The following is a 27,941-nucleotide window of genomic DNA, read 5'->3' on the forward strand; positions in this document are numbered from 1 at the left end:
CAGCGTGTCCTGTGCTTCTGTGTAGACCCCGCTCGCCTCACCAGCACCATCACGGCTCCTCCTGTAGTCCCAGAAGCCTCCAGCACCACTCCTGTCTCACAGCAATGCCCTGGTTTTTCACGGCTGGGCACGTCATTTGCAGGACAACTGGCCAGCACAGAAGCATTAAGGGTTCTCCCCAACACGGCGAGCATGACTGCCTTTCTGCTCTTTAGCAAAAAGCCCAGGATAACCCTGGAAACTGATGCCATGCTCCAGAGCCGTCATTCAGCTGATGACGTGCTTCGTAATGCCATCACTACCAATCATCTTGTAGACATCTGCTTTTAGAATTGCCTTCAGGAACACACCAAAAAGGTAGAAAAAGAGAACTGGCAGAAAGTTTAGCTCTCGCCTGCACCAAACACTCCTCACTGGGCCACCTGTGCAGCACCCTGATGGACGACTGTCCCACCCAGCTTCCACGTGGTGTCTGGACAGCTGGCTCCACTCCCAAACAGCCTGTTCTGACTGCTGGACTATTTCACCTCAAAGGTCTTACCACTTTCCATCTTCCTTGTTTTTGGCTAAAAAATGATATACCTCATCTTGACCCTTTACGTCTTCCTAGTTCCTGAACCCGTACCTTTCTCAGCTGCAGAAACGACGGTGCTGATGCACAGCGCTCTCACGGCTCAGTGGACACGCACAGAGAAGGTGCCCACCTCTGTGCCACTGTGATGTAACTTTCTCAGCTGCAGAAACGATGGTGCTGATGCACAGCGCTCTCATGGCTCAGTGGACACGCGCAGAGAAGGTGCCCACCTCTGTGCCACTGTGATCAGGGCAGCTGAGGGCTCTGCATGACTGGACCTCCCAGCATGCAACGTGTTCTCGAGAGCTTTCCATCAGGTCTGGTGTCTTAATGACTTTCAGCTCCATACAAACATCAAGGGCATTATTAAAAAGCTAAAATTCGGGACCAGCACCTGGCGTAATGGCTACATTGCGGGATTCTCACATAGTTGACCACGGTTTGAGTCCTGGACCTGGTGACTTAAAATTCACGCCAGGCATGTGTGCATGTGTGCCTAAGATCCTGAGAGGAGAATGGAAGAGAAGGGGAAGAGAAGGGACTGTGGTGTGGCCATCCTCCCGGGAGGCGGGGGTGGGGTGGGGGATGCTTTCTGTCTCTCTGACTCTCTGGTGAGTGTACATGCCCTATAGCAAAAATCTGTCTGAAAAAAAAAAAAAGACAAATATTTGCTCAAATGAATTCTAATTCCAAAATTGCTTTGGTGGAATGGCCACTGACTGAACCACTGGGTACAGCTTCCCTTTGAGAAAGAGTATATTCGCACTGCTCAAAATCTCCATTACTTGATGTTATAGAAGGGCAGCTTTCTTTGTATGCCCTAAGACCCATGCTCTTTCCAGGGAGGACAGAAACTTAGCTTCTTAAGCTTTTTTTAATATAATATTTATTAGGGCAAGCAGGTGGCATGGTTATTAATGTGCTGAACTCCCACATGGCCAACTGTGTTCGAGTCCCGGATTTGGCAGCTTGCTTTCTCACTTTCTCTCTTTCTCTTTGTCTCTCTGGTGAGTGCACATGCCCTATAGCAAATAAAAAAATAATAAAAATAAATAAAAGCAAATAATTCTTCTTTTTTTTTTTTTATTTAAAGAGAGATTTTCACCATAGGGTGCATGTGTTCACCGGAGAGATGGAAACAGAAAGACAGAACATGAGGAATCACCCCCTGGAGGGATGTCCATGTCACAATCCCTTCTCCTCCAGCCTCCTCTCAGGATCTTGGGCATACATGCACATGTGCCTGGTGTAAGTCTAAAGCTGCAGGGTCCAAGACTCAAACTGTAGTCACCTATGTGGGAGTCCAGTGACATAACCATTATGCCATCTGCTGGTCTCAGATAAATAATTCTCTAAAATAAAAGACAATATTTACTGACTCAAGTGTCACTATGGAAACAGGAAATAAAACCTAAACTTCCACACTTTGTGTCACATTTTAATATTGTTTGTATCAGCAGAGGTAGAGCTCAGCTAATGTTTTCTCAATTTAACTCAATTCATGAAGAACACATGGGACATTATGAATTTCTAAGACTTATATAGGGCCAATTTATAAAGAAAATAATACTTATCAGAGGGTTAGAGATTATACTTGAAGTTTGTGTCTGAGAAAGTCTATTAATAGATTTTTTGCTAATAATGAACATGAAAGAATAGTAATAATAATGTACTACTAATAATAAAGTTGGTGAGATGATCATTAAATCTGCAGAAAGTAAAGTGTTCATAGTACTTCAAAAAAGTAAACAGTATTACATAGGTAAGTATGTGTTTTAGACTATCTTGTCTTTTTTTAAAAGACAGCATGTTTATATGTCTGACGCAATTTGCTTTAGAGCCAAGATGTGTAAAGATCTTCTCTATCGGGACCAACAGGTGGCGTGGTGGCTAAGGTGCTGGACACTCCCACGTGGCCAACTATGGTTCGAGTCCCAGAACTGGTGGCTTACTTTCTTACTTTCCCTCTCTCTCTCTCTCTGGTCCAATTAAAATAAATGAATGAATAAATAAAAATTAAATAAATAATTCTTTAAAAAAAGAAAAACAGATCTTCTCTGTGGGTCTCAGGGCACAGAGAGCTGCCCTCTCTACAGTCTGTGCGACATCTAAGTGGCAAACCGACCTTGCAGTTTCTGATTCTCCTTCTCCATCCTGAGCAGCAGGATCTGCTGGAGAATAGCCTTCCGCCACAGCTCTCGAAGCTCACGCGACGTCCTCTTCCTTTCCTCTGGCACAGGGCCGAACGGTCCGTCTTCACAAACTGGTTCCAAAGGAGAGCGTGGGGGAAGCTCTCCCAGCTCTGAGTAATCTGGAGAGGGAGAAGAACATTCCGGAACGGTCATTTTTCATCTAAACCACTTACATGTAAAGAAAGGGCCGAACCAGCAAATCCTGTTCATTTGGATCAAACAGATTGCTCTACCACCGCACTTAAAACTCGTGTTTTAATATGCATTAGAATAAACTAGGTGCGGGTCACAAGAAACAAGGAATACAATGAATCATAAGTAAGAGGTGTTGCTGAGAAAATGTTTAAATCCCTATTTTAAAAGAATTTTTATCTTCTAATGAACTTACTTAATAACTATGCATTGTAGGCATTATTTATTTCATTTTATTTATCATTATTTACTTAATTTGCTCCGGAGCACATGCACACACCAGAGAGAGAGCAGAATGTGAGAGAGGGAAAGCAAGAAAGCGGGTCGCCAGGTCCGGGACTCGAACCATGGTCAGCCACACAACCTGCTGGTCCCCAATAACTATTATTATTGATAATAACAGCAAATATCTTCATATGTCTGTTTATTAGTTTAAATCTCTGTATAATTCAAGTCTGTAACTTTCTCAACTGCAGACAGACACTGGCTGTTGTCAGTACAAAGTGTTTCTGGGAGAAACAAATAACCAGACAATTTATGCAGAGTTTAGGGGGCTGTCCACGTGTAATGGTCACTAAAAAAGTAGGAATCGAAATTTTCTATGTCGTTTATATGGTATCACCTCAACTTTAGAAACATAGTGAGAGGCAGCACAGAGATTCGTAGGGCAGGCTGTGAGGTTGCCTGGAGTTTTATCAAAACTCTGGCATTGGGGCCAGCAGATGGCCTAACAGTTATATTACTGGACTCCCACGTAGCCAACTGCGGTTCGAGTCCTGGACTTGCCAGCTTAAAGTCACTCCAGGTGCGTGTGCGTACGTGCCCAAAATCCTGAGAGGAGACTGGAGGAGAAGGGACTGTGGCATGACCATTCCCTGCAGGGGTTGATTTCTCACTTTATGTCTCTCTGTCTCCCCCGCACGTGCACACGCCCTATAGCAAAAACGTCTCTAAATAAAACTCTGATATTTATTGATTTTGTTTGCAAGTTCTTAACCCCTCCAAGCCTCAACTTCCCACTCTGTCAAGTAGAGCAGCAGTAACTCCCTCATAGTGACGCTAAAGAGACCATGTAAATACCCAGGGTATAAAACCACCCGGAACTGGGCCCATCGCATAGTGAGAACACAGGAAATAGCAGCTCTTATTGTTTGCCATCATTCATTCATAAAGAGCACAGAAAAACTGCTGAAAAGAAATACATCACCATTTTAGCCACTCAGGCCAGTGGGTGGCATAGAGTTTAAGACAGCTGGACCACACATGGCCAACTCTTGTGGTTCGAGTCCTGGATATGGTAGCTTGAAAAATCATGCCAAGTGCAGGACCAGCAGATGGCATAATGGATTCCCATGCAGTTGACTGTGGTTTGAGTCTCAGATCCAGCGATTTAAAATTCACGCTGGGCACGTGTGCATACGTGCCCAAGATCCCAAGAGGAGAATGAAGGAGAGGGGACTGTGACGTGGTCACTCCCCCAGGGATGATTTCTTACTTTCTATCTGTCTCTCAGGTGAATGCATGCACTCTATACCAAAAATCTCTCTTTTAAAAAAAATAATGGGAACCAGCAGTTAGTGTAATGGCTATGTGTCGCTGGACTCCCACATAATCGACCGCGGTTCGCGTCCTGGACCTGGTGGCTTGAAACTCACACCCAGCGCGTGTGCGTGTGTGCGTGTGTGCCCAAGATCCTGAGAGGAGAATGGAGAAGGGGCTGCAGCGTGACCATCCCCCCTGGGGGGTGATTTCTCGCTTTTTGTCTGTCTCTCTGTCTGGTGAGCGGACGCGCCCTACAGCGAAAACCTCTCCAAAATAATAATAACAATAATAATAATAATAATAATAATAATAATAATAATAGGCCAGCAGGAGGCATGGTGATAGGGGGCACTGAACATGGCCAAAAGCAGTTCGAGTCCCAGACCTGGAGGCTTGCTTTCTCACTTTCTCTCTCTCTCTCTCACTCTGGCCCTCCCTGGTCAAATTTAAAAAATAAGTAAATAAAAAGAAAGTTAAATAAAATACTTTTTTAAAAAAATAAACAAAGCAATGATAAAATAAGATCATGACGCGCGTGCATGTGCATGCATGGCCAAAATCCTGAGAGGAGACTGGAGGAGGAGTGATTGTGGCATGGCCACAGTATCCTTTCATCTTTTTTTTATTTTAAATAATTCTGGCCATTATTCTTATTTAATCCTATTCTGCAGCTTGAGGGCTTCTCTTTAAGCTCTTTTCTTTCTTTTTTATTCCCATTCCTTTACCATCTTGGCTGCTGGAATTCTGGACACTGCAGCTGTGATTGAAGTCCTGCTTTATCTCATAGTGGAGGTATTTATACTCCCACTGGTTTGCAAATGATTTTCATTTCCAAGATGTAATTCTTGGCTCGTGTGGCAGGCATAGAAGCAGCAGTGAGAGGAGAATTTTTTTTTTTTTTTTTTTAATTTTAACAACAGTCCGTGCAACGTGAAAGAGACAAAGGCAGGCACCCTGGAAAGGATCTCAGTACGCCATGATTCCATTTTGCCCTCACAATCTGCAGGATCTTGGGCAACTGAGTGCACCCAGTATGCTGTCAGGCTGACCTGGGGATCGGAACCAGCGATCGGCCACATGACCTCCAGCACTGCAGTGCAACAGATAAGAGCCATGTAGGCTGGGCTGAGGGCAGCACTTCAATGCACTTTTGTGTGTGTGCAGAGAGAACCCAGGGGCCTGTCCGGTCATGAGAGGGTCAGCTTGGCTGACTAGCAGGTGAAGCTGACCTGGAAACATCTTCCCAATCTGAGGCACTCTCAGGAACACCAGGGCTCACCCCACCTCGTCCAGTTTCATCTTTCCTGTTTACCAGTCTTCCTCCTCTGGAGTGTCTTGAAAATCCCTACTACATTACTTTACTTATTTTTAATTTTTTTTTTTCTTTTGGAGAGATTTTTGCTATAGGGTGTGTGTACTCACCAGAGAGAAAGAAAGTTAGAGATCACTTCCCCTCCCCAAAGGGGATGGCCATGCCTCAATCCTTTCTTCTCCATTCTCCTCTCAGGATTTTGGGCACACATACACACACATCGAGTGTGGGTTTCAACCTGCCAGATCTGGGACTCAAACGAAACAAAACAAAAAAACCAACTTAATTTGTTCTAAATCCGGCCAGGCAAAATCAAGTATGCTGTTTTCTTATTAATGCAACAAGATTCAGAACACAGCTCAGGTTTCACAAGCAGTCCTCATCTGTGTGTGTGTGTGTTTGAATGAGAGAGAAAGAGAGAGAGAGAGAGATGTAGGTTTCCAAGCAGTGGACTCACATGTATGGGGGCCTATGTGGAAAAGCTGAGTGAGGAAAAGAAAACGGTAATGTGGGAATTGTCAGCTAAGAACCCTGTCCTAATGATAAGTGTGAACCTGCCTTAGATAATTCCTCAGCCAATCGTACCAGTATTTACTGAGCCCCTTACACAGACCCAGAGACGTGATCTGCCCGGTGGCCTAAGAGCACCTGCTATTTTTTCTTTTTTTGGAAGAGGTTTTTGCTATAGGGCACGTGCACTCACCAAGAAGGCAGAGAGAGACAGAAAGACAGAAACGAGAAATCATCCCCCAGGGGGGAAGGCCACGCCACAATCCCATCTCCTCCATTCTCCTCTCAGGATCTTGAGCACACACACACACATGCACCTGGTGTGAGTTTAAGCCACAAGGTCCGGGACTCAAAGTGGGGTCGACTACATGAGAGTCCAGAGACATAGCCATTACGCCAACTGCTGGTCCCAGGGGCACCTGTTATTTCTAATATTCCCCTGAGCCATCTAGGGACCTGCTCTTTCCTCAGCTTGAGTTCTAGCTGAGAGGTCGCAGCACGGAGGCTAGTGTGGAAAAGTATAGTCTTGGTTCTACCCCAAACCCGTTATCTGAGACTCTGGGGTGGTCCCACCAAGGTGGGTCTGAACCACTGGGAATGCCAATGAGCACTTGCATTGAGAACCTTGGATGTTGGCATTCAGCACTATGTTAGCTACTTGCTCTGGTTCATAGGCTTACCTTCATAGGTGGCTTCATAGTAGGTGACATTAGGAAACAGAGGTATCTTTTAAATAAATCATTTTAAGTTACACATGACTCCACCCATTATGGATCAGCTGATAAGTATTAAAATTTAATGTATCTTGCTTTTTCCTTTTTGCTATTGGGTACATGTGCTCACCAGAGAAAGTGAAAAATGCCCCCCATGGGGGAGGGCCAAGACGCAGTCCCTTCTCCTGCATTCTCCTCTTGAGATTTTGCGTGTGCACTCACACGTACCCGATGTGATTTTCAAGTCACCGGGTCTGGGACTTGAACTGCACAGCCGACCCTTTGTAATCCAGCCACCTTAATACAGTCACCAACTGCTCTTCTATCTTTCAATCCCCAGCTGAATCACACTTTTTTCTTTGTCAAAGGCAACTGTTTGCACTGAAATGAATAACATTTTCTTAGGAAATAGTTTCAGAAAGGGGCCCCTCCCCACTGACCCAGATCAACTGCCCACACTATTAACCAATAAGAAGTTTCTTTCCAGAAAGCTTCCAGATCTGAACGTAGAAAGACAGAGCGATGAGTCACCCAACACAAGCAGAAAGATCGACGACTCAGAGCTAAAATCCCTATTTCTCAACCCGTCTTACTTAGCCATCTGCAGAAAAACAGCTCGTTCACAGCAGGTGTCCAGCGCCTCTGCAGTGGCAGCTTCTGCTCCAGGCCTGGGACGTTGAGGGTCTCAAGGCCTTTCTGCTTCTCAGTCTCCACTGAGGAAGGTCCAAAGGACCATAGAGAAGAAACCGAGTCCTCACCCTCGAGTCTTCTCGGACAGAACATGCTGTGAGGGTCCAGGTTAGACCTGGGTTAAGCATTGCACAGAGGAGACCAGATCTCACATGGACAACCAGGGTTCGAATCTTAACCACGGCAGCTTGAAAAACAAACCAGGCACATACATATGTTCAGAATCCTGACAGGATGGGAAAAAGGAGGGAAAAAAAAAAGGATTGGGGCATGATCAGGCCCTGCTGGAGGGTGTTTTCTTTCCCCCTCCCCTCTCTCCCCTGCACGTGCATGCACCCTGTGACGTTAGACACTAGACCGGAACAGAACCAAGGGACCATATAATGGACAGGGAGCTTTCAAACTACCCCGTAGAGCTCTGTTGGCAAAGTCCATGCGGAACACCAGGTGGACAATGGAACCCGATGCTGTAAGGAAACACAGTGAGCACGCTGGCTTAAAGTCGGAGATTAAGGTGCCGGCGGGCTGGGCTGCAGGGAGAGCCCTCTTCCTGACCGGCGGATGCTGGCTTCTTGCTGTGCCTTCATGTGGCAGAGAGAGGAAGGAAACTCTGGGGTCTCCTTCTCTTTTCATAAGGACCCTCGCCCTGTCACAGGGCTCCACGAACATGACCACACTACACCTGATCACCTCTTAAAGGGCACCCAGATACCATCGCATGGAGGGTCCGGGTGGGGGACACGAACATCCGACCCACAGCAGGAGCAAGTCTGGCTCCAAATCACCATCCGCTCCAAACCAGCACAGCAGGTTGCATTCCACACTCATGGGGCCTCTGTAAACTTTCCTTCAGAGACAGTTCAGTCAGTAGCAAAGGAAAACGTGTGGAAAACACAAGTTAACGAGGCTTTATTACAACCAAAAGGAACACACGGTTTTCACCGAGTCTTGATCAGCGGGCACCATTCAGAATGTGTCTCGTTTTGCAGGAGGAGGGGCCGGAAAGGGATCTGCTGGCGCAAAGGCATCTAGGGCTCTCGGAGCTGAAATCGCGGCACCTGCCCTGGGTCACCGACACAGCGACTCCCCGGAGCCACGTCACACCTTTCCTACGTGTTCTTTTTTTGTTTTTTTTTTGAGAGATTTTTCAATGTAGGGCGCGTGCGCTCGCCAGACAGACAGAGAGAGACATAGAGACAGAAAGCGAGAAATCACCCCCCAGGGGGGATGGTCACGCCGCAATTCCTTCTCCTCCACTCTCCTCTCGGGATCTTGGGCACGCACGCACACGTGCCCGGCGTGAGTTTTAAGCCACCGGGTCCGGGACACGAACCGCAGTCGACTACGTGGGAGTCCAGCGACATAGCCATTACGCTAACTGCTGGTTCCCACGTGTTGTTTTTAACTGTAAGCCAGGTGCTGGGCTAGATGTAAAAGTGTACCTCGCTGCCTGGTCTTCCCTCTCTCTTCCTCATACTGCCTGCTCCCTTGCAACTGCAGGACAACAGGACAACCTGGTCCCTAGCCTACCATGCAGAGCAATGTAAAGCAAAAAAAAAAAACCACTGAAGTTTTGTCCAAAAAAAGGGGCAAGATTTAGTCCCTGGGGGCTGGGCAGCAGCACAGAGGCGATGCAACACTTCATGAAGCTGGCCCACAGGGGAGGGTTCTGGGTTTGTACAGAGACCCCCCTCGGATGCCCCAGATCTAGAACCGGCCGAGGACAGGGTAGATCGTGGCCTGAAGCTCTGTCGGGAATGCCCCTCTCTCTCGTGCTCATGCAGGGAGGAAATAAATAAACTCTGAAAACAAAAAATATGTAGTTTCTGCCACATAACATTTACAACACAGCTGGGGAGATTTCGTGTTCATTTATAGTTAGATAGTTCTTCTTAAAGGTTAGGGTAGAAAGGGATCTCTTATAAAGCTGCAACTCTCAAATAATGAAGGTTTATGTCACAAAAGAGCATCGCATCAATACAAGACAACTACAAGCCTCCAGGGACTTTAAGATTGTTCCCTACTGGGGACCAGTCAGTGTAATGGCTATGTTGCTGAATTCCCATGTAGCTGACCACAGTTTGAGTCCCGGACCTGGTAGCTTAAACTCACACTGGGTGCGTGTGCATGCCTGCCCAAGATCCCAAGAGGAGAATGGAGAACGGATTGCGGCGTGGCCATCCCCACGGGAGGTGATTTCTCGCTTTCTGTCTGTCTGTCTCTGTCTTGGTGAGCGCATGCGCCCTATAGCAAAAAACAAACAAACAAAAACCCTCTCAAGATTGTTCTCCATTGCCACGGCTTTCCACTATACTGGGTCATCAGAAAAGTCACAACATATTTGCATTTAAAAAAAAAAAAAAAACACGCATCCTGCCTTTTCTGACAACCCAGAAGAACCTTACACTTATCTCTACTGTACACCCTGGACTTCCCCCTCCTTTTTCTCTCTGGGTGTTCATTATTTGTCTCCCTCACTACACTTCAATGCTCCCTTATCTAGCATTAAACCACTCCTAACCCCATACCCCGTAAATGCCATGCACTCGCAGGTGTGCGTTCAATGTGCCCATACGGTAAATCCACCTCATCGTGCCTGGGACAACAGTTGTATTCCCAATGCAAGTTTTGGACCTGCATTACCAACTATATTAGTGCACCTGATGGTAGAGACGGTGCGGCAGACTGAACCATCAGGAGAGGGGAAGGGTCAGCCGTGGTGGCCCTCAGGCTCTGAGAGGTGGAGTGTGAATGTGAGCGACCGAGTGACAGTCGGGAACGGGAAGGGAAAGTGAGTGAGAGGCCTCTGTGGAAGGAGAGAGAATGCGGGGGAGGGGGTCGTCAAAGAGTCTCTGATCTCACGTGGCAAAATGAGACAACCGTGGCACAAATGGTAACTTTTAAGAACAGAACCCGATTTTTCTCTCTGGCCCAGGAGAAGATTTTAGGCATGCTAACCATTTTCTCCCCTTAACAAAAGTGATATTTTTGCAGATTGCAGAGCAGCTGTAAACACTAAAATACATAGTTTTAAAAAGAATTATTTATTTTAATTTTATTTATTCACTCATTTATTTTAATTTGACCAGAGAGAGACAGAGAAGGAGAGGGCAAGTGAGAAAGTAAGCCACCAGGTCTGGGACTTGAACCATGGTCAGCTATGTGAGAGTGTCCAGCACCTTAATCACCATGCCATCTGCTGGCCCCTAAAATATACGTATTTTTAAAAGAAAAAAAAATTACCTATAATCCTACCTCCCAAAGATAAGCACTCATAAAATTTTCATGTATTTTCCCTCTGGTCTTTTCTGGACGTTTCACCGTGTGTATAAATGTAACTCGTGCTCCATGTGCTGGGTTTTCCCAGCGCTTCATTGTACACGTCTCCTGGGGTACCTAACCTTTTTTTTCTTGGTCATAGGACACATGTGCTTGCTAAAAAGGAGAGAGATAAAGAGAGACCGAGAGAGGGAAAGTGAGAAACCATACCCTAGAGGGGACAGCCATGCCACAATCCCTTCTTCCCCATTCTCCCCTACAGATTTTAGATTCGGAGCATTTACACACATGTATCCAATGCGACTCAGAAGCCACATGGTCCAGGACTTGAACCATGGTCAGCCATGTGGGAATCCAGCCACCTTAACCACCACGCGACCTGCTGGCCCCCTAACCACCCTCTTTAAACATCATAATGGGATGCAGACTCTGAAACACCACATGTGGCCATGGAGGGAGGCTTGGGGGACAGTGGTTCATGACGCTGGTCTCACAGAGAGGTCACAGTGGGGCACACACACTCAGGACTCAGGTCTGCGAGGTGGCATTGGCGGCCGTTTGACTAGAAGTCATTTCAAGTGTCCAGGTCACACCTTAGTCCCACACTGGGGAGACACTGGGTAAAATTGCTGGCAAACGGGAACAAAGTGGGAATGGGAAGCAGATGTGGGAAAAGGGACTGTGGGGGATGTAAGGAAAAAAAGGGTGACCAAGGAAAAAAAGGAAGAGGGAGGGAAGGTCCCAGAGGCACGCACAGGTTGTTGTCCAAAGCAGCGGAGGGATCCCGTGGGGTTCAGCTTGCACAAGAGTCCTGACATGAGAACTCCCGCGTCTCGGGCGCTGACAAAGTCTGAATCGCTGAAAGTCCCAGTTAGAAGCTTTCCTGCCCTCCACCCTCCCTCCTGCCTCTCATGCATCTGTGGCTGAAATAGCTAGCCCCACCCATGCCATTACACAATGCTTATCTGGGTGTGATCTAAGGTCGGAGTCCATGAAAGGAAGCCCATGACTTACAAGTTAGGAAATATTTTTGTGCTCTGCTGGGGAGAGGGGATGGGGAAGTCCACACGATGAAACAGAACTTGAAAATAATGAGCCCGATTCTTCCCTCAGCACGACACAATGCTCATCGAGTTATAAGTGGAAATGTGACCTTTCCACCTGGAAAACCCCAACCGGTGGCTTTCCTTATTAGGGTTCACACGCTGAAGGAAATGAACATGGGATGCTGCATTCTTTGGGGGTATCCATGAATATGGTGAGGCGGTGGGGAAACAGGGACGGTAGCTGGATTAAGTTTCAGGCTTCAGTGTTCTCCTCTAGAAAATGGGGACAGGGAGGCTAGACTGTGGCGTAGTGGTAACATCCGACACTCCGCAAGGCCCACCCACGTGGGAAGGTTCCCAGGTTGCATCCGGAGCCTGAGCACTCTGGGCACATGTGTGTCCACGACCCAGGGCTGGCTGGAGCTGGGTTTGGATTGCAGAGTCAAGAGCCCTATTGGGGGTGCACCTGTCTGTCTTGCTCATGGAAGAATAAATGAGTAAACTTAAAAAAGAAAAAAAAAGAAGAGCTGGCAGGAGGCGTGGTGGTTAAGGGCGCTGGACTCCCACATGGCCGACCACAGTTCAAGTCCTGGACCTGGCGGCTTGCTTTCTCACTTTCTCTCTCTCTCTCGCTCTCTCTGGTCAAATTTAAATAAATAAATAAAGTCAAATAAAATAACTCTTAAAAATGGAAAAATGGAAACAAGACTACACAGTCACTGGGAGGACTTCCACCCCTTCACAGTTGGGACAGTGACATTCATCTAAAACCCCAACGGATTACACTGAAACTTAATTTGTTTTATGAGTTAAAGTGGACAACTCAAATCCAAGTGTTTGTCGAAAAGGGTCTTTGTGATTAAAAAAAAAAATTCTCAATTACCCTAGTATACTTGGGGAGGGGGGGGACTCCTTAAAGAAGCAGCATTTCCTTCAAAAAGTGTCTACTGACCGTAACCGAATGGGACAAATCCCAGCTCATGAAGATCTCATCCGGAATTAATAACAACAGAGAGTTGTCACATGTGACCAAAGGCTGGTGCACACGCAGAGGAAGAGAGGACAAATCAGCTGGCCTGATCACATAAAGTGACTCAAGACAGACGTCCACTCCGCTCCTCTGAAGGAGGGAGATGCTTCCGAACAATAGGCTTAGCACAGAAAGCAAGGGACGGTCACAGAGGAAGTCACTCCTTCCCGGGCTGATCCTCGTGTGCTCGGGCGCTGGGTTCCACCTGACTGCACTTCTGGACTCCCACATGGCCGACCACAGTTCAAGTCCTGGACCTGGCGGCTTGCTTTCTCACTTTCTCTCTCTCTCTCGCTCTCTCTGGTCAAATTTAAATAAATAAATAAAGTCAAATAAAATAACTCTTAAAAATGGAAAAATGGAAACAAGACTACACAGTCACTGGGAGGACTTCCACCCCTTCACAGTTGGGACAGTGACATTCATCTAAAACCCCAACGGATTACACTGAAACTTAATTTGTTTTATGAGTTAAAGTGGACAACTCAAATCCAAGTGTTTGTCGAAAAGGGTCTTTGTGATTAAAAAAAAAAATTCTCAATTACCCTAGTATACTTGGGGAGGGGGGGGACTCCTTAAAGAAGCAGCATTTCCTTCAAAAAGTGTCTACTGACCGTAACCGAATGGGACAAATCCCAGCTCATGAAGATCTCATCCGGAATTAATAACAACAGAGAGTTGTCACATGTGACCAAAGGCTGGTGCACACGCAGAGGAAGAGAGGACAAATCAGCTGGCCTGATCACATAAAGTGACTCAAGACAGACGTCCACTCCGCTCCTCTGAAGGAGGGAGATGCTTCCGAACAATAGGCTTAGCACAGAAAGCAAGGGACGGTCACAGAGGAAGTCACTCCTTCCCGGGCTGATCCTCGTGTGCTCGGGCGCTGGGTTCCACCTGACTGCACTTCTCGACCTCTTATCTTTTCTCTCTTCTCAGCAAGAGTGTTTTATAAAAACAGAAAAGACACACCGACAGCCGGGTCTTTCATGCAGCTGGCAGAGGTCTTCCTAGCCCTCAGTATGGAGCATCGGGGGTTGCCCAGCTGGGTATGCACCTGGGAGGTGCGGGCACCCCCTACCAGCACCTGAAGACCCAGGCCTCCTTGGGCTGTGACTTCAGGCCGTGGTGTACACTCTGCCGAAAAGCTGAGGCTGTTGTGCAAACTGCCAGCTCCCCGCTCAGGAGGCCCAGACCGGTTCTTCTGGCAACATGGCTGTCCCTGTGGCTGTACACCACAGTCGTTGGCTGGCCAAGAACATGCTTTAGGTTTTTGTAAAAGTGTGATAATGTTAAAAGTGAAGGTGGAATTAGAGAATGGCTAGCATCTGTGGAGGAGACTAAGAAGGTATTTTTTTTTTTTCTCCTTCAAAACCCTATTAGTGGACTAACAGTTAATGTAATGGCTATGTCGCTGGACTCCCATGTGGCTGACCGCAGTTTGAGTCCCGGACCCAGTGGCTTAAACTCCCATCAGGTGCGTGTGCGTGCGTGCCCAAGATCCCGAGAGAATGGAGGAGAAGGGATTGCGGCGTGGCCATCCCTCCCCACCCCCCTTGTTTTCTGTCTCTCTGTCTCTCTCTGTCTTTCTGGCGAATGCATGCGCCCTATAGCAAAAACCTCTAAAAAAACAAAACAAACAAACAAACAAACAAACAAAAACAACCTATTAGGAGTCAGTTGCAGTGGGGCAGTGGTAATCCAACACTCTGCAAAGGGGAAGTCTCACAGGAAGGTCCCAAATTCACATCCCCAGGTCTCCCTGTACAGGCCAGGTGCACACTGGTTTGCTTGTGATCCTGGCTCTGAAACCGAGAGTGGAGAGTGTTGGAAAGACCTGCTAGGGGTGCCTCCCTCCTTCTCTTTCTCACAGAACAAAAAACTTTCTTAAAAACCCTACTGGGAACAGACTTTTCATCTAACAGTCATTCTCACCTATTGAGTGCCTCATTACTGATTGCCTCAATATCTCTAACCATGAAGAACATGCTATCACTTCACTCATGGTGCAGCTGAAAATACCAGGGCCCAGAGAGGTCAAGCAACTGCTCGTGGTCAAACAGCTCAGAATTGTGTCAGGGTCTATGTTCTGCCCAGTCTGACTTTAAAGTTCATACTCAAACCCAACAACAAAAAACAAATAACCTGATGAAAAGAAATTGTAAACAGGGAAGGGGCTTAAGAGACATTTCGCCAAAGATGGCATACAAATGGCCAACAACAATATGAAAAGTTGCTCAACATCAATAACTATTAGGGAAATGCAAATCAAAACCACAATGAGACATCACCTCTCTTTCATCAGGGATGGCCAGGCCACTATAAACTTAACAAGTGTTGGTGAGAAGGTGAAATAATTGGAATCCTTGGGTGCTGTCGGTGGGCAGGTAAAATGGTACAGTGGATGTGGAAAAGAGTATGGAGGTTCCTCAGAAAACTAAGAATAGAGTTATTGCATGATTCAGCACCCCTGCTTCTGGGTATATACACATAACTGAAAGCAGATCTCGAAGACCTGTGTACACCCCTGTCAGTATCCACAAGAGCCAAGAGGTGGAGACAACTCAAATGTAACCTGGAGATGAATGGGTAAGCAAAATGTGGTAGACACATCAAACAGAATATAACTCAGTCTTTGAAGAGAAAAGAAGGAAGGACCCAGCCTGGAGGAGCAGGTGGCAGTGTACGGAGCTGCAGTGTTGGAAGCCACGTGACTGACCCGGGCTGAGATTCCTGGCCTGGTGGGCCTGGAACACACAGGCAGACTCTGCATATGCCCAGGATCAGGACAAGCTGGGTAACTGGGAGAGGAGATCCAGTGTGGTCAAATCGAAGGCACTTCTCTCTCAACAAGTCCATGTGCTCTCATGAATAAACAAAAACGAAACAAAACCAAACAAAAAAGGGAAATCCTATTAGATACTACAATATGGACGAGGACAAATGGATGATACTACCCTGCGGACATTATACTAAGTGAAATAAACTAGAAACAAGAAGACAAATACTGAATGAGTCCACTGACATGAGGAATCTCAAGCGGTCAAACTTAATAGAAACAGAAAGTAGAATGGTGGTTACCAGGGACTGGAAGAAGGGGAGAGGAGGAGGTGTTAATGGGTACAGAGTTTCAGTTTTACAAGGTGAAACAATTCTACGAATCCATTGCACAAGAACGTCACTATTTAACACTGCTGTACTGCACGCTTAAAATTGGTTAAGATGGTGCGCCAGCTGGTGGCACGGTGGTTACAGCAGCTAGACCCCACAGAGCAGACTGTGCCCTTCAAGTCCCAGACCCAGCACCTTGAAAAACATGCTAGGCATGAGAGCATGCACAGCCAAAACCCTGGGAGGAGGGAGACGTGAAGAAGAGACTGCTGCAGTATGACCATCCCCCATGGGGGGTGCTGTCTCACTTTCTTTTCCTGTCTGTCTCCAACAAGCACATGTGCCCTCCGGCAAAGTTATTTTTTAAAATGGTTAAGATGGTAAGTCTACGCTAGGTTTTTTTTTTTTTAAACCATAATTAAAAATAATTTAAAAATTATTAAAAATCTAACTCCCTTAATTAACCAGGACATGACACTGACTCTCCATCGTTTCTAAAATTACACAAGACCCTTTTTCCTTCACGTGGCCAGAAAACATTCACAGGAATAGTCATTACAATGGGACTTACTAACCAGGACTGAGTTTTCCTTCATACTGTCCCGTGACATCCCGAAAAACAAAGCTCCTGGCTGGAGTGAGTCAATGGAAAAAAGCTCCCAGGGCCATGTTTTAAACTCTGGCAGCTTGGAAGAGGAGGGAGTGCAAGGCGAAGAGTCTTGAGACTCCAGGATATCCTCCCAAAGGTCATGCCAATTCAAAACATGACATCAGAACATTTCCGAGCCATGCAGACGGGCTTTTCTCTAGATCCACGTGGCTCTCTGAGGCCTTGTGCTTTTGCCTGCCTTAGACCTGAGCTCCCATTCTTTATGCAATACTGCCTCTTGTGGGCCGAGGTAGTCACTGCTACCCCCACTTCACAAAGGCAAGGTATCTGCCCAAGGTCTTAAAGAACAGAAGCAGTAGTGGTACCCAGAGCCCGGAACACAGCCCCAACCCTGGGGCTAAGCCTAGATGCTCTTCCTAAGTGACACAAAGGAAGGCTCCTGGGGCATTGTGTCTTAGAGCCTCAGTCTTCTCATCTCTAAAAGGAAGCATTAGATTAAGAACCCTTTTTCTTTCTAATGTGAAATAATCTATCATCAGGATCGATCCCATGGCTTAGTGGATAGGGTAGCCAGATCCCACATGGCCAACTGTAAGTTTCAAATCCTGGCCCCTGAAGCTTGAAAAACATACCAGGTGCATGTGGTATGCAGTGTGACCACATCCTCCTCTTGCCCCATCCCAGCAAGTGTACATAACCTTTGGTAAATTAAAAAAATATATTTCTCAGCAGTTACCAACTAGAATTTATTGAGCTCCACATTCTCAGAGTAACATGACAGTATTTAAGTAAACAATAAAACCTTTTCACTGCCATCCAAAAGTCTACAAGTCATGGAAGGCGATTACAGACCACAACCAAAAGAGTTGTGAGAAGCTCAAGGTGGGTCGACCAGAAGGCCGCTGAAGAGGACTAGAGTTTATATGAATGTAGGGGGACTGAAGAAAGCCAACGGTTGAAGCCCTTCCCTGAGAAGGGTTTGATAGATGGTGACCTTGGTCATTATGTCACTAAAAATAAACACTTTATGTTTGCTTTTTCATATCTCTGATGCTCTGATACCGTTCTTCAGAAACGATAAAATGTTGTATTGTCAGGAACCTTAAATAGATTTCAACCACTGAGTTTAAACTTTAACAAACTATGTTCACTTAGAAAATGGCAGAGGGTTAGAGGTAGAGAATCAAGGGAGAAAAAAAATTTTTTAAAAGCAAAATATATAAGAAACAAGAAATAGAAAAGTATTTGTTGATGACAGCATGGATAGTAATATCCTTGATTGAGCCAATATATAATGTATTCTGGATGGAAAAAATCTCATTTTGTGTACTGTATTCACATGCCGTGAAAGAATGTAAATAAATAAATAAATAAAAATACATTACAAAAAATAAAAAAAAAGAAAGAAAGAAGTGGGACCACCTGATTTGGAGTAACTTATCTATCACAATTTTTCAAACAAAGGTTGGGTGTGTAAGAAGACTGACCAGGGAAGACTGACTGTGGTATTTTCTAAGTTCCTGGATTCAGATAAAAGGATACAGAAATTGCGCTTTCATATTTCTCTTTAAAAAAATCAGTCCCCAAACTCTTCTGTGAGAATATACATATGGCATGATAAAATATTGAGAACCGAAACTCCCAATGAGCGGTAAGCGTCCAAGTGCTTTGGGACACTTAGCGCTCTTTCCTGGGGCAGGTTGAGTGCAGAAAGAGAAAGGAGGGCCCAGGACATCTGAGGCAGTGGGAGGGCCAATTGCCCCATGACAGCAATGGCGGGAGGGCCAAGAACAAGAAACACCCTTCAATGGGGGCCAGCAGGTGGTGTGGCGGTTAAGGCACTGGATGAATTCCCACATGGCTAGGTTTGAGTCCCGGACCCGGTGGCTTGAAAGTCAGGTCAGTGTGTTTGAGAGTGTGCCCAAAATCCCAAGAGGAAAATGGAGGAGAAGGGATTGTGGCACGGCCATCCATGCCCCCCACCCGGGAAGTGATTTCTTTCTCTCCCTCCCCCAGCAATTCCCCCTACCCCATCTCTGTTCAGCATACGTGCCCTAGCAAAAACTTTAAAATTAAAAATTGTTTTAAAAAGTCCTTGAAACACAGATCACCTATGTACACCTAATGTTTGAACTTGATTTCTGCCAATTCAGGCTTCTATTTGCTCAGTTACCGGGCATGCCAAGTTTAATAGTTCCACAGAAGAAAGAGGGGAGAAATCCCCACATGATTCTCTGTAGCCCCAGCCCATAAGAGAAAAGCAATTTTATAATGGGGTCTATTTCCAATAAATCTGAATACAGTTGATCCTTGAGCTTTGTAGGGTTAGGAGTACCAACCCCAGCACAGACAAAAAGACACATGTAACTTCTGACTCCCCCAAACTGAACTAATAGCCTGCTGTTAACTGGAAGCCTTACCAATGACATGAACAGGCACTTAACCTGTATTTTGTACGTTATAAATACTGTAAGCTAAAGAAAATGTTATTAAGAATACTCATATGGAAAAGAAAATAATTTTCGGCACTTATTGAAGTAAAGTCCCACATCATTTTAAGCAGAGCAGGCAGTTCGAACCCGCGTTGTTCAAGGGTCAACTGTACTTGTCACGTCATGATTTGTGACAGGTATGTTTCCTCCTTGACTTGCAGGACTAAGTCTTCTATAGGAAGACTAAGTATATTTCAGTGTTCCTTCTTAATTAAAAATGAAGTTTTCTTTGGGACCAGCAGATGGCATAATGGTTAAGTCACTGGACCCCCGCATGGCTGACCGCAGTTTGAGACCCAGAACCAGCATCTTGAAACTCACACCAGGCATGTGTGCACACATGCCCAAAATCCCAGGAGGAGAGTGGAGGAAAAAAGATTGCAATGTGGCCAACCCCTCTAGGGGATGATTTCTCGCTTTCTGTCTCTGTCTGACTCTCTCTGGAGAGTACATGCACTCTACAACAAAAATCTCTCTCTAAAAATAAAAAATAAGTTTCCTTCTCTTAAAATGTTACATTACAAAATTAAAAAAAAAAACAAAAGGAGGCTATCTCATCTGTCACCACACTTTCTCAAACTTCTATAGTGTATGTTTCCCTTGTATTTTTTTCCATGTGTATAATTTTTTTCCCACAGCACAATCCAAGTACTTACAATAAACATTTTTACAATAGAACACTCCAATTTGGTAAATATTCCAAAATAAGATATCCCTTTACCCAAGAGAACTCAAGGACCGTCTACAAACCAAATGTTGTGGCAGGTCGCAGGACTCTAACAGGCGGAACCACCGCCCTGATCAGCTGCAGGTGGGTTTTAGAAATGTACCCCAAGTATTTCCAGCAGCAGGGCAGGACTGTAGAGGGTGCAGGAGCACGTGAGACCTCCCTAAACCCAGCTTGCCTCATGCGGTGTGACGTGGGTCCCTGGCATGGTCCAGACTGATTCCGCAGTCTCTCCTCCTTCAGGGACAGCTTGACCACCCTTGCGTGTAGAGCCCCATGACAACTATTTTGCTCTGAAAATTCCACCTTATTACTGGATACATGTATTGATCACCCTTAGATCCTAGCAGAGGGACTTTTGACAGTACTTCTAACCAAGTAGTTCTGGTAATAAGAGATTTATCAACAGCATTGTTACAGAAAACAGTACAGCGAGTCCTTGAAAAGCTAAAAATACAGCTACATTATGATCCAGTAATTCCGCTCCCGGGAATATATGCAAAGAACAGGAAACCGGTATGCCAAAGAGGTAACTGAACACCCACATTCACTGAAGCCCTGTTCATATTAGCCAAGACATGGAGCAGCCTAGAGTCCAACCACGGATGAGCGGATAAAGTCGACGTGGTACACATACGTTGTGGGATAGTACTCGGCCATTTGCAAAACGAAATTCTGTTATCTGAGGCAACACAAATACATCTGATAAGATATTATATATTACAGGCTGCAGAACATACTCCAAACTCGTCCGTGTGGACAAATATCAACAAAGAGAAATACCGTATGTTCTCATTCACAGATGCAGAAGCTAAAAACTGACCCCGCAGAAGGAGGGAGGAGAATAATGGCTCAAATTATCCTGATTTTCTGATAACACAATGTATTCATTCTTGCACCAAAACTCCACTTAAAGCTGTACAATTATTTGTGCCAATTAAAAATATTTTTTTTAATTATAAGTAAGTAAATAAGGGATTTGCACTGCCTTTCCTACGCACAATCCCATCTACCTTTAGGTAACTGGGAGCTGTCACAAAAGGGGTGACTCCCAGTTATCTTCTGGTCCCAGAACTGCCTTGGGTTGATAAGTGAAACAATGAACAAGGACGCACCAGCTGGAGGCTACGCCCTCTCTTCCCAGCTGTGTCCCTGCCCCACTTCTCACAGCCCAGATGACACCCTGGGTGGGGCCCTGCTGTCACACGGTGCCACAGTTCTCCAACTCCTCCCTGGACAAAGGGCTATCATCAGCCAATCGGCCCTTCCCATCAAATGACCGGAATAAAACCCACTCAGCCATCAGGCACTTGGTGTCTTTGAAGCTCAGAGGTCGTACGGGTTTGGGGGCTGAAAGAACTACAGAAAGGGATAAGCAATTTGGAGAGCTGGTGTAAGGGATGCAGAAGAGACCAGAAGCAAGAACAAATACACAGCCCGGGTGAGAGAGAACAGAGAAATAATCTCAGTTCCTGTCAACTTCCTACTTCCCAGCCTTTACCCTACCTTGATTTTTAATTTTTAAAATTTTTTTGCCATAGAGCATGTGTACTTGCCAGAGAGAGAGAAAGACAAAGGGAAGGACAGTGAGAAATCACTCCCAGGGAAAAAGGCCACACCACAATCCCCTCTCCTCTCGGGACCTTGGGCAGGCACGCACACATGCTGCATGTCATTTTCAAGCTACCAAGTCCAGGATTTGAATCCCATTTGGCCATGTGGGAGTCCAGCACCATAACCACCATGCTACTTGCTGTACTCCCCCCACATCTTAATTTTTTTTTCTTTTTGAGGGAGATTATTGCTATAGGGTGCATGCACTCTCCAAAGAGACAGAGAAAGAGACAGAGAGGCAGAAAGCAAGAACTCACCCCCTCGGGGGGATGGCCATGCCACAATTCCTTATTCTTCATTCTCCTCCTGGGATCTTTGGCACACACGCACAAGTACAGCATGAGTTTTAAGTCTCCGGGTGTGGGACTCAAACTGTGGTTGGCTATGTGGGTGGGAGTCCAGCAACATAACCATTATGCCATCTGTTGGTCCTCCATCTTAATTTTTTTTTTTTTTTTGGAGCGGATTTTCGCTCCAGGGCGTGTGCACTCGCCAGACAGACAGAGAGAGACATAGAGACAGAAAGCGAGAAATCACCCCCCAGGGGGGATGGTCACGCCGCCATCCCTTCTCCTCCATTCTCCTTTCGGGATCTTGGGCACACACGCACACGCGCCTGGCGTGAGTTTTAAGCCACCAGGTCCGGGACGCGAACCGCGGTCAACTACGTGGGAGTCCAGCGACATAGCCATTACGCTAACTGCTAGTTCCCACTCCATCTTAATTTTTAAAAGCCTCCTTCTGATTAAGCTAGTTTGATTCATTTTCAGTTTCTTGTAACTGGACAATCACTGGCAGAGGCAGGCTTGCACTCACCCATCTCCAACCCCGATCACCATCTGCACGCCACGGGCGTTCGGGCACAGCTAAGGAGCTGAAACAACGCCCCCTCTCGAGGAACTTACAATGGATAAAGTGGCAAGAAACAGAACATAATTAGGGCAAACAAACAGGTCAGTGATACTCAATGAGTGTGGCTGAAAGAGAAAGGAATGAGGATATGACAACCAAGATGCTAGTCCATTTTATCACTGGCTGCCTGGGTGACCCCAAGTGGGAAAAGCAACACAACAGGAACATCTGATGGCCTGGAAAGATGACCCGCCTGTCAGTGCTCAAGCACTCTGGGTAGAGTAATGAAGTCCACACGGCCCACCATGGTTGGAGTCCCGGACCTAGCAGCTTGGTCTCTCACTCCCTCACCCCCACACCCCACGCTCTCTGGTAACTAAAATACATTTTTTAAATAATAATAATAAATTAAATAAATAATTCTTAAAAACAAAAATCCTGGCTACTTGAAGAAACACAGCAGGCCAGGGAGCCCGTTATACCGACCGGTCCCTCTGGCTGCCCGCCCCCACCCATCCTCCCTGAATGATGCACTGGGCAATGGGCCTGGCCCACACTCAGCATCTCCAGCCTCCCTGTGGCCCCAGAAACCAGATCAGGTGACACAGTTTCTGATGAGACCCAAATGAGGGTCCACTACAGATTTCTGGAAGAGATTTGCTCTCAGGATGCAGAGGGGTTCCCCTTTCCTCGGTGCTTCCTTCTGTGTTCTGCTGGGAACTGAGGGACAGTTGGAGGTGAAGGCACCTGAGAGAGTGAACAAGGAAACCCAAAGGGCCGGGCTCACCAGTCGCCTCGAGGAGCCGCAGAACCAGCTTTGCTCCCCCATCATCCGGACTTCCTGTTAGGTTAGTAACATCAAGGCCTTGGGGCCGGCCGGTGGTGTGGTGGTTAAAGGAGTTGGATTCCCACATGGCCAAACACGGTTCAAGACCTGGACCTGGCGGCTTGGTTTCTCACTTTCCCTTAATTCTCTCTCTCTGTCTCTATCTGGTCAAATGAAATAATAATAGGGACCAGCAGGTGGCAAGGTGGTTAAAGCGCTGGAATTCCCACATAGCTGACCGCAGTTCGAGTCCTAGACATGGCGGCTTGCTTTCTAACTCTTTCTCTCTCACTCTCTCTGTCTTTCACTGGCAAAATTCATGTGAATAATAATAAGAAAGAAAGAAAAATTATTTAAAAATAATAAAATAAAAAAAATAGCAAATTGAATTGAATACATAAACAATTCTTAAAAAAAAAAAAAAAAAAAAAAAACAGACAAACAGAAAGAAAGAAAGATCAAGGCCTCTTTGCTTGTCCAGTGTGGTGAGATTTCTGGGACAGTCAGCCAGACACTACCTCTCTAAATGAGGTCAATGCTGGTATCTGGAAGGGAGAGGCTGAAAACATAGAAATGGCAGGGCAGAGAAAACTGGGTAATGGGGGGTAACAAAGAAACCCCCCCAATACAGAGAGTGGCTTTATTACGTGCTGGTAAAACCTCGGGTCTCCCTGTAGGAAGCCTGTGTACAGCAGGCCGGACACCAGGGGCGGGTCTGAGGCTGCAGGTCAGGGACCTGGTGCGTACTGGGTTCTCTCAGCAAAACTCAAAACTGCTTTGCAAGCAAGAACAGGAACAAGTACCAACCTCCCAGGGAGGGTCCTGCTACCGCTCTAGCCTGAGTTCCACAACATGAAGCCTTGGGGGGATGAAGACACCGACGGCCTCTACCACACCCCCGACGTGGACCCTAGCCAGAGAAGAGGCTGGAACCGGCAGAAGAGCCCCCTCCGCCAGAATCTCCCGAGGTTCAGGAAGACGCTGCTGCCAAAGACAACCCCAGAAAGCAGAGTGGCTGAAGTGAGTCCGACCTCTCCTCACCGGAGTCTCCTTCCTCAGGAGCGCTCGGGCTAGGGCACCTGGACAGGAAATGAATCGCCACACTTCAACTTTCCGTGGAAAGCAATGACTCCCTCAAGCTTGAAATCCGCAATCTGGCACCGCACATCACTCTCAGAATTATGTCAGACCGCGGGTACAGTGTTCGCCCTCTGGTTAAGGACGTTTAAAATCTTGTTAGTACTCATGGTAAAAATATGGTCATTTATGTGAAAGTGATAAAACAAATGCACTTGGAAAAAGTCCACTTGGAGAGCGGTTTAATGTGTCCCTTGGCCGTGGCTCAGGACTGGAGAGTCAAGAGCCCCCTGAGGGTAGGACAGCTGGAACCCTAGAGCACTCATGCCTCTGCCACTTCCAGGAGCCAGTGGGTCTTGCATTTATTTATTATTATTCTCAAAAAGAATTATTTTATTTAACTTTATTTATTTATTTATTTATTTATTATTTGTCCAGAGAGAGAGAGAAAGCGAGAAAGCAAGCCTCCAGCTCTGGGACTGGAACAGTTGTCAGCCATATGGGAAGTCCTACAAATACAGAAAACATTTGACTGGGAGGATTCTAATTTGGGGGAAAAAAAAAATCAGGATTCCTAATAATACCAAAAATGCATGCTTTAGTAGCAAGAGTTAATAATCCATTCTCGAATACTTCCGACGTAAGAGTACTTTTTTCACTCTGACATAGCCTGTCTCCACACAAGCACTAATCTGAGTGAGTAAACCAGTCACGGCTCTTGATAATTTACTTCTAAAACCATCAGCAATTCCTTGTGATGAAGGGACTAGGCTGAGGGGACCAGCAGGTGGCGTGGTGGTTAAGGCGCTGGACGTTCCTATATGGCCGACTACAGTTCGAGTCACAGACCTGGTGGCTTCCTTTCTCACTTTCTCTCTCTCTCTCTGGTCAAATTAAAATAAACGAATAAATAAATTAATAATTCTTTTAAAAAAGAGAGAGACTAGGCTGAGAGTTCACAGACTGTATTTGAACCCTAGCTACGTGACATAGGGTTACCAGACCCATGGTTACGAGCTGTAATCTTTCTGGCTGCATTCCTTCAAAATCGGGCATAATCCCTAGGACATGAGAACCATCTTCCAGCCGTGTAGCCGAGCAGACGCTCAATGCTTACTACACGATAAGAAAAATGCAATGGCTGTGATTAAAAATGATTAATTTCATTGCAAGGAAAATAAGATTCGCTGGCTGTTTCACAATCTGCCATAGATCTAATTTCTCGATCTGCTGCTTATTTACTAACGATCCCTCAGGATGTTTCTGGCCGGAGTTTCAATCAGCGTAGGAGGTACCCTTGCTTATCAGCTGCTGCAGTTTGAGGGCTCCCCCCAAGAGGATTCCATCTCCAGAGTCAGAAACTTTGGGAACAGAGAGAGGCCCGGCAAACTGCATTTTCCATGGGTCCTCCGGGGGTTCCCAGGGCACATTCGGTTTGAGAAGAGCTGAAAGAAATGTAGCTCCATGCAAATGCCACTACCCTGTGGCCCTCTGGTGCCTCCTAGAGGCCGAGGAGGGCTGTGGGAGCCCGGGGGCAGGCCTCCTGGAGACCTCTTCCACCAGCCTGTCCTGCACCCTCCCTCTGAACTGCAGCAGAAGAAAGTGAGTGCGGTCAGCCACAGGGATGTCTGGTGCTGGGGGGCTGAACCTCCCCAGCTCCTTCGGCCTCCCCATCCCCGATGGTCAGGAATGCAGAAAACGCCCTCCACCCCCTCCCCACCAGAGAGAGGCTCTGTACCAGCTCACACTGACGATCCCCCCTAACATTCATCTACACAGAAGCATCCACATCACAGAACAGACTAGGGACTAGCGATTACTGGATGATGGACAGCGGGGAGCAAGGGACGGAGAGATCTGATCACCACACACAGCTGCAGTGAGACGGGGAATGAGCGTCAGGGTCACACAGCGTGGCGGGTCACGAGGGCTAAGAATAATTGATCGTGCGATCGTGTGTCTCAGATTAGCTGAAAGGGAGGACTTTGTGTCTAACACAAAGAAGTGACAAATGTTCGAGGTGACAGACACGAGAATCGCCCTAGTTTGATCCTTCCACACGGCGTTCGTGTACTGAAAATTACGCGCCTGGTGTGATTTTCCAGCCACAGGGTCTGGGACTGGAACTGGGCAGTCGGCTGTGTGGGATCCAGCTACCTTAACCTCCACGCCACCTGCTGGTCCAGGTAGGGGATTCTTTTTTTTTATAACAGGACAAGAATGTGGCAAAATGAGATTGTGGTGATGGTTGTACAACCACATCAATATACTTAAAAAAAAAAAATTAACTGTATACCTTAAATAAGTGAATTCTATAGTATATGAATTGCATCTCAATGAAAGTGAATTGCATCTCAATGAAAGTGTTATCTCTTTCTTACTTATGACAGAGAAAGAGAACGGGAGAGGGAGAGAACTCCAAACAGGGTTCCAATGCCCTGACCCAGTCCCAGCTGGGGCTCGCGGACACACACAGGTCCAGCACTCACAAGATCGCAGACACGAGCCCAGGGCCTTCCCGTGTGGGCCAGCCTGGTGAAGTGCCACATTAACCACTGCACCACTGTCAGGTCTCAGTAAAGTCGTCGTTTGTTTTGTTTTATTATTTATTTATTTATCTTGGTAGTGGTTTTTGCTATAGGGCACATGTGCTCGCGAGAAATCATCCCCCAAGGGGGGGTTGGCCATGCTGCAATCCCTTCTCCTCCATTCTCCCCTCGGGATCTTTGGCACGCACGCACACACACCCGGCGTGAGATTAAGCCACCGGGTCTGGGACTCAAACCACGGTCAAATACATGGGAGTCCAGGGACATAGCCATTATGCCATCTGCTGTTCCCATGTTTTGTCTTGCTTTTTAAGGAATTATTTATTTATTTTTATTTACTGTTATTTTTACTTTTAAATTTGCTACAGAGCATGTGTGTTCAGCGAGACAGAGAGAGAAAAAGAGAGAGAGAGAGAGAGACAGAGAGAGAGAAGGAAAGTGAGAACAGAAGCCACCAGGTCCAGGACTCGAACTGTGGTCAGCCACGTGGGAGTCCAATGTCTTAACCACCACCCTATCTGCAGGCCCCCCAAAGCTGTTTCTTTTAACAAAACAAATTTTTCCCACCAAAGAACCCTTCCACAGAGTTGATCCATCTCTCCTGTGCAGGCTGTCCATTCACTTACAACGACCAGGCCACGGGCCACGGGCTACACAGGGCCCACCTGCGGGGAGGCAGCCGTCTCGAGGTGGATCATTAATGAGGCGCCCAATCTCGGGCTACTGTGAGCACAAGGTCAGCCCCACAGGGCTCTGGAAGTGGGCGCCTGCTTAAATTCTGCACCCAGGGCACTCCCAAGCCTCATCCTAGTTCTAGCCGTGAAAGTAAGGCTAACTCATGCTTAGAGTAGTCTACAAATGAGATTGAGCCCCTGAAAATATTTTCATACTATTAGGTCACTAGGGAAGTCAGGACGTATTTTTCTGTGTTCTTCTATGCAAAAATGGGTCTTGCCTTTCCCAATGACCCGATAGCTGCCACTCCCTAGCCTCCCGGACCTCA

General features: G+C 46.6%; 1 protein-coding gene across 6 annotated transcripts in view; it reads right to left on the minus strand.

The window, feature by feature from the left end:
• The window catches only part of TBC1D1 (TBC1 domain family member 1), a 223,354-nt gene that overhangs the window by 64,031 nt on the left and 131,382 nt on the right, over positions 1-27,941 (minus strand). For all 6 annotated transcript variants that reach the window (XM_006169248.3, XM_006169252.3, XM_006169247.3 and 3 more), the window contains one exon: positions 2,700-2,885. In XM_006169248.3, the coding sequence (XP_006169310.1) occupies positions 2,700-2,885 (186 nt within the window). The remainder of the gene's footprint in view (positions 1-2,699; positions 2,886-27,941) is intronic.

Source organism: Tupaia chinensis, unplaced genomic scaffold (genome assembly GCF_000334495.1).
Source record: "Tupaia chinensis unplaced genomic scaffold, TupChi_1.0 Scaffold146907_1, whole genome shotgun sequence".
NCBI classification, from domain to species: domain Eukaryota; kingdom Metazoa; phylum Chordata; class Mammalia; order Scandentia; family Tupaiidae; genus Tupaia; species Tupaia belangeri.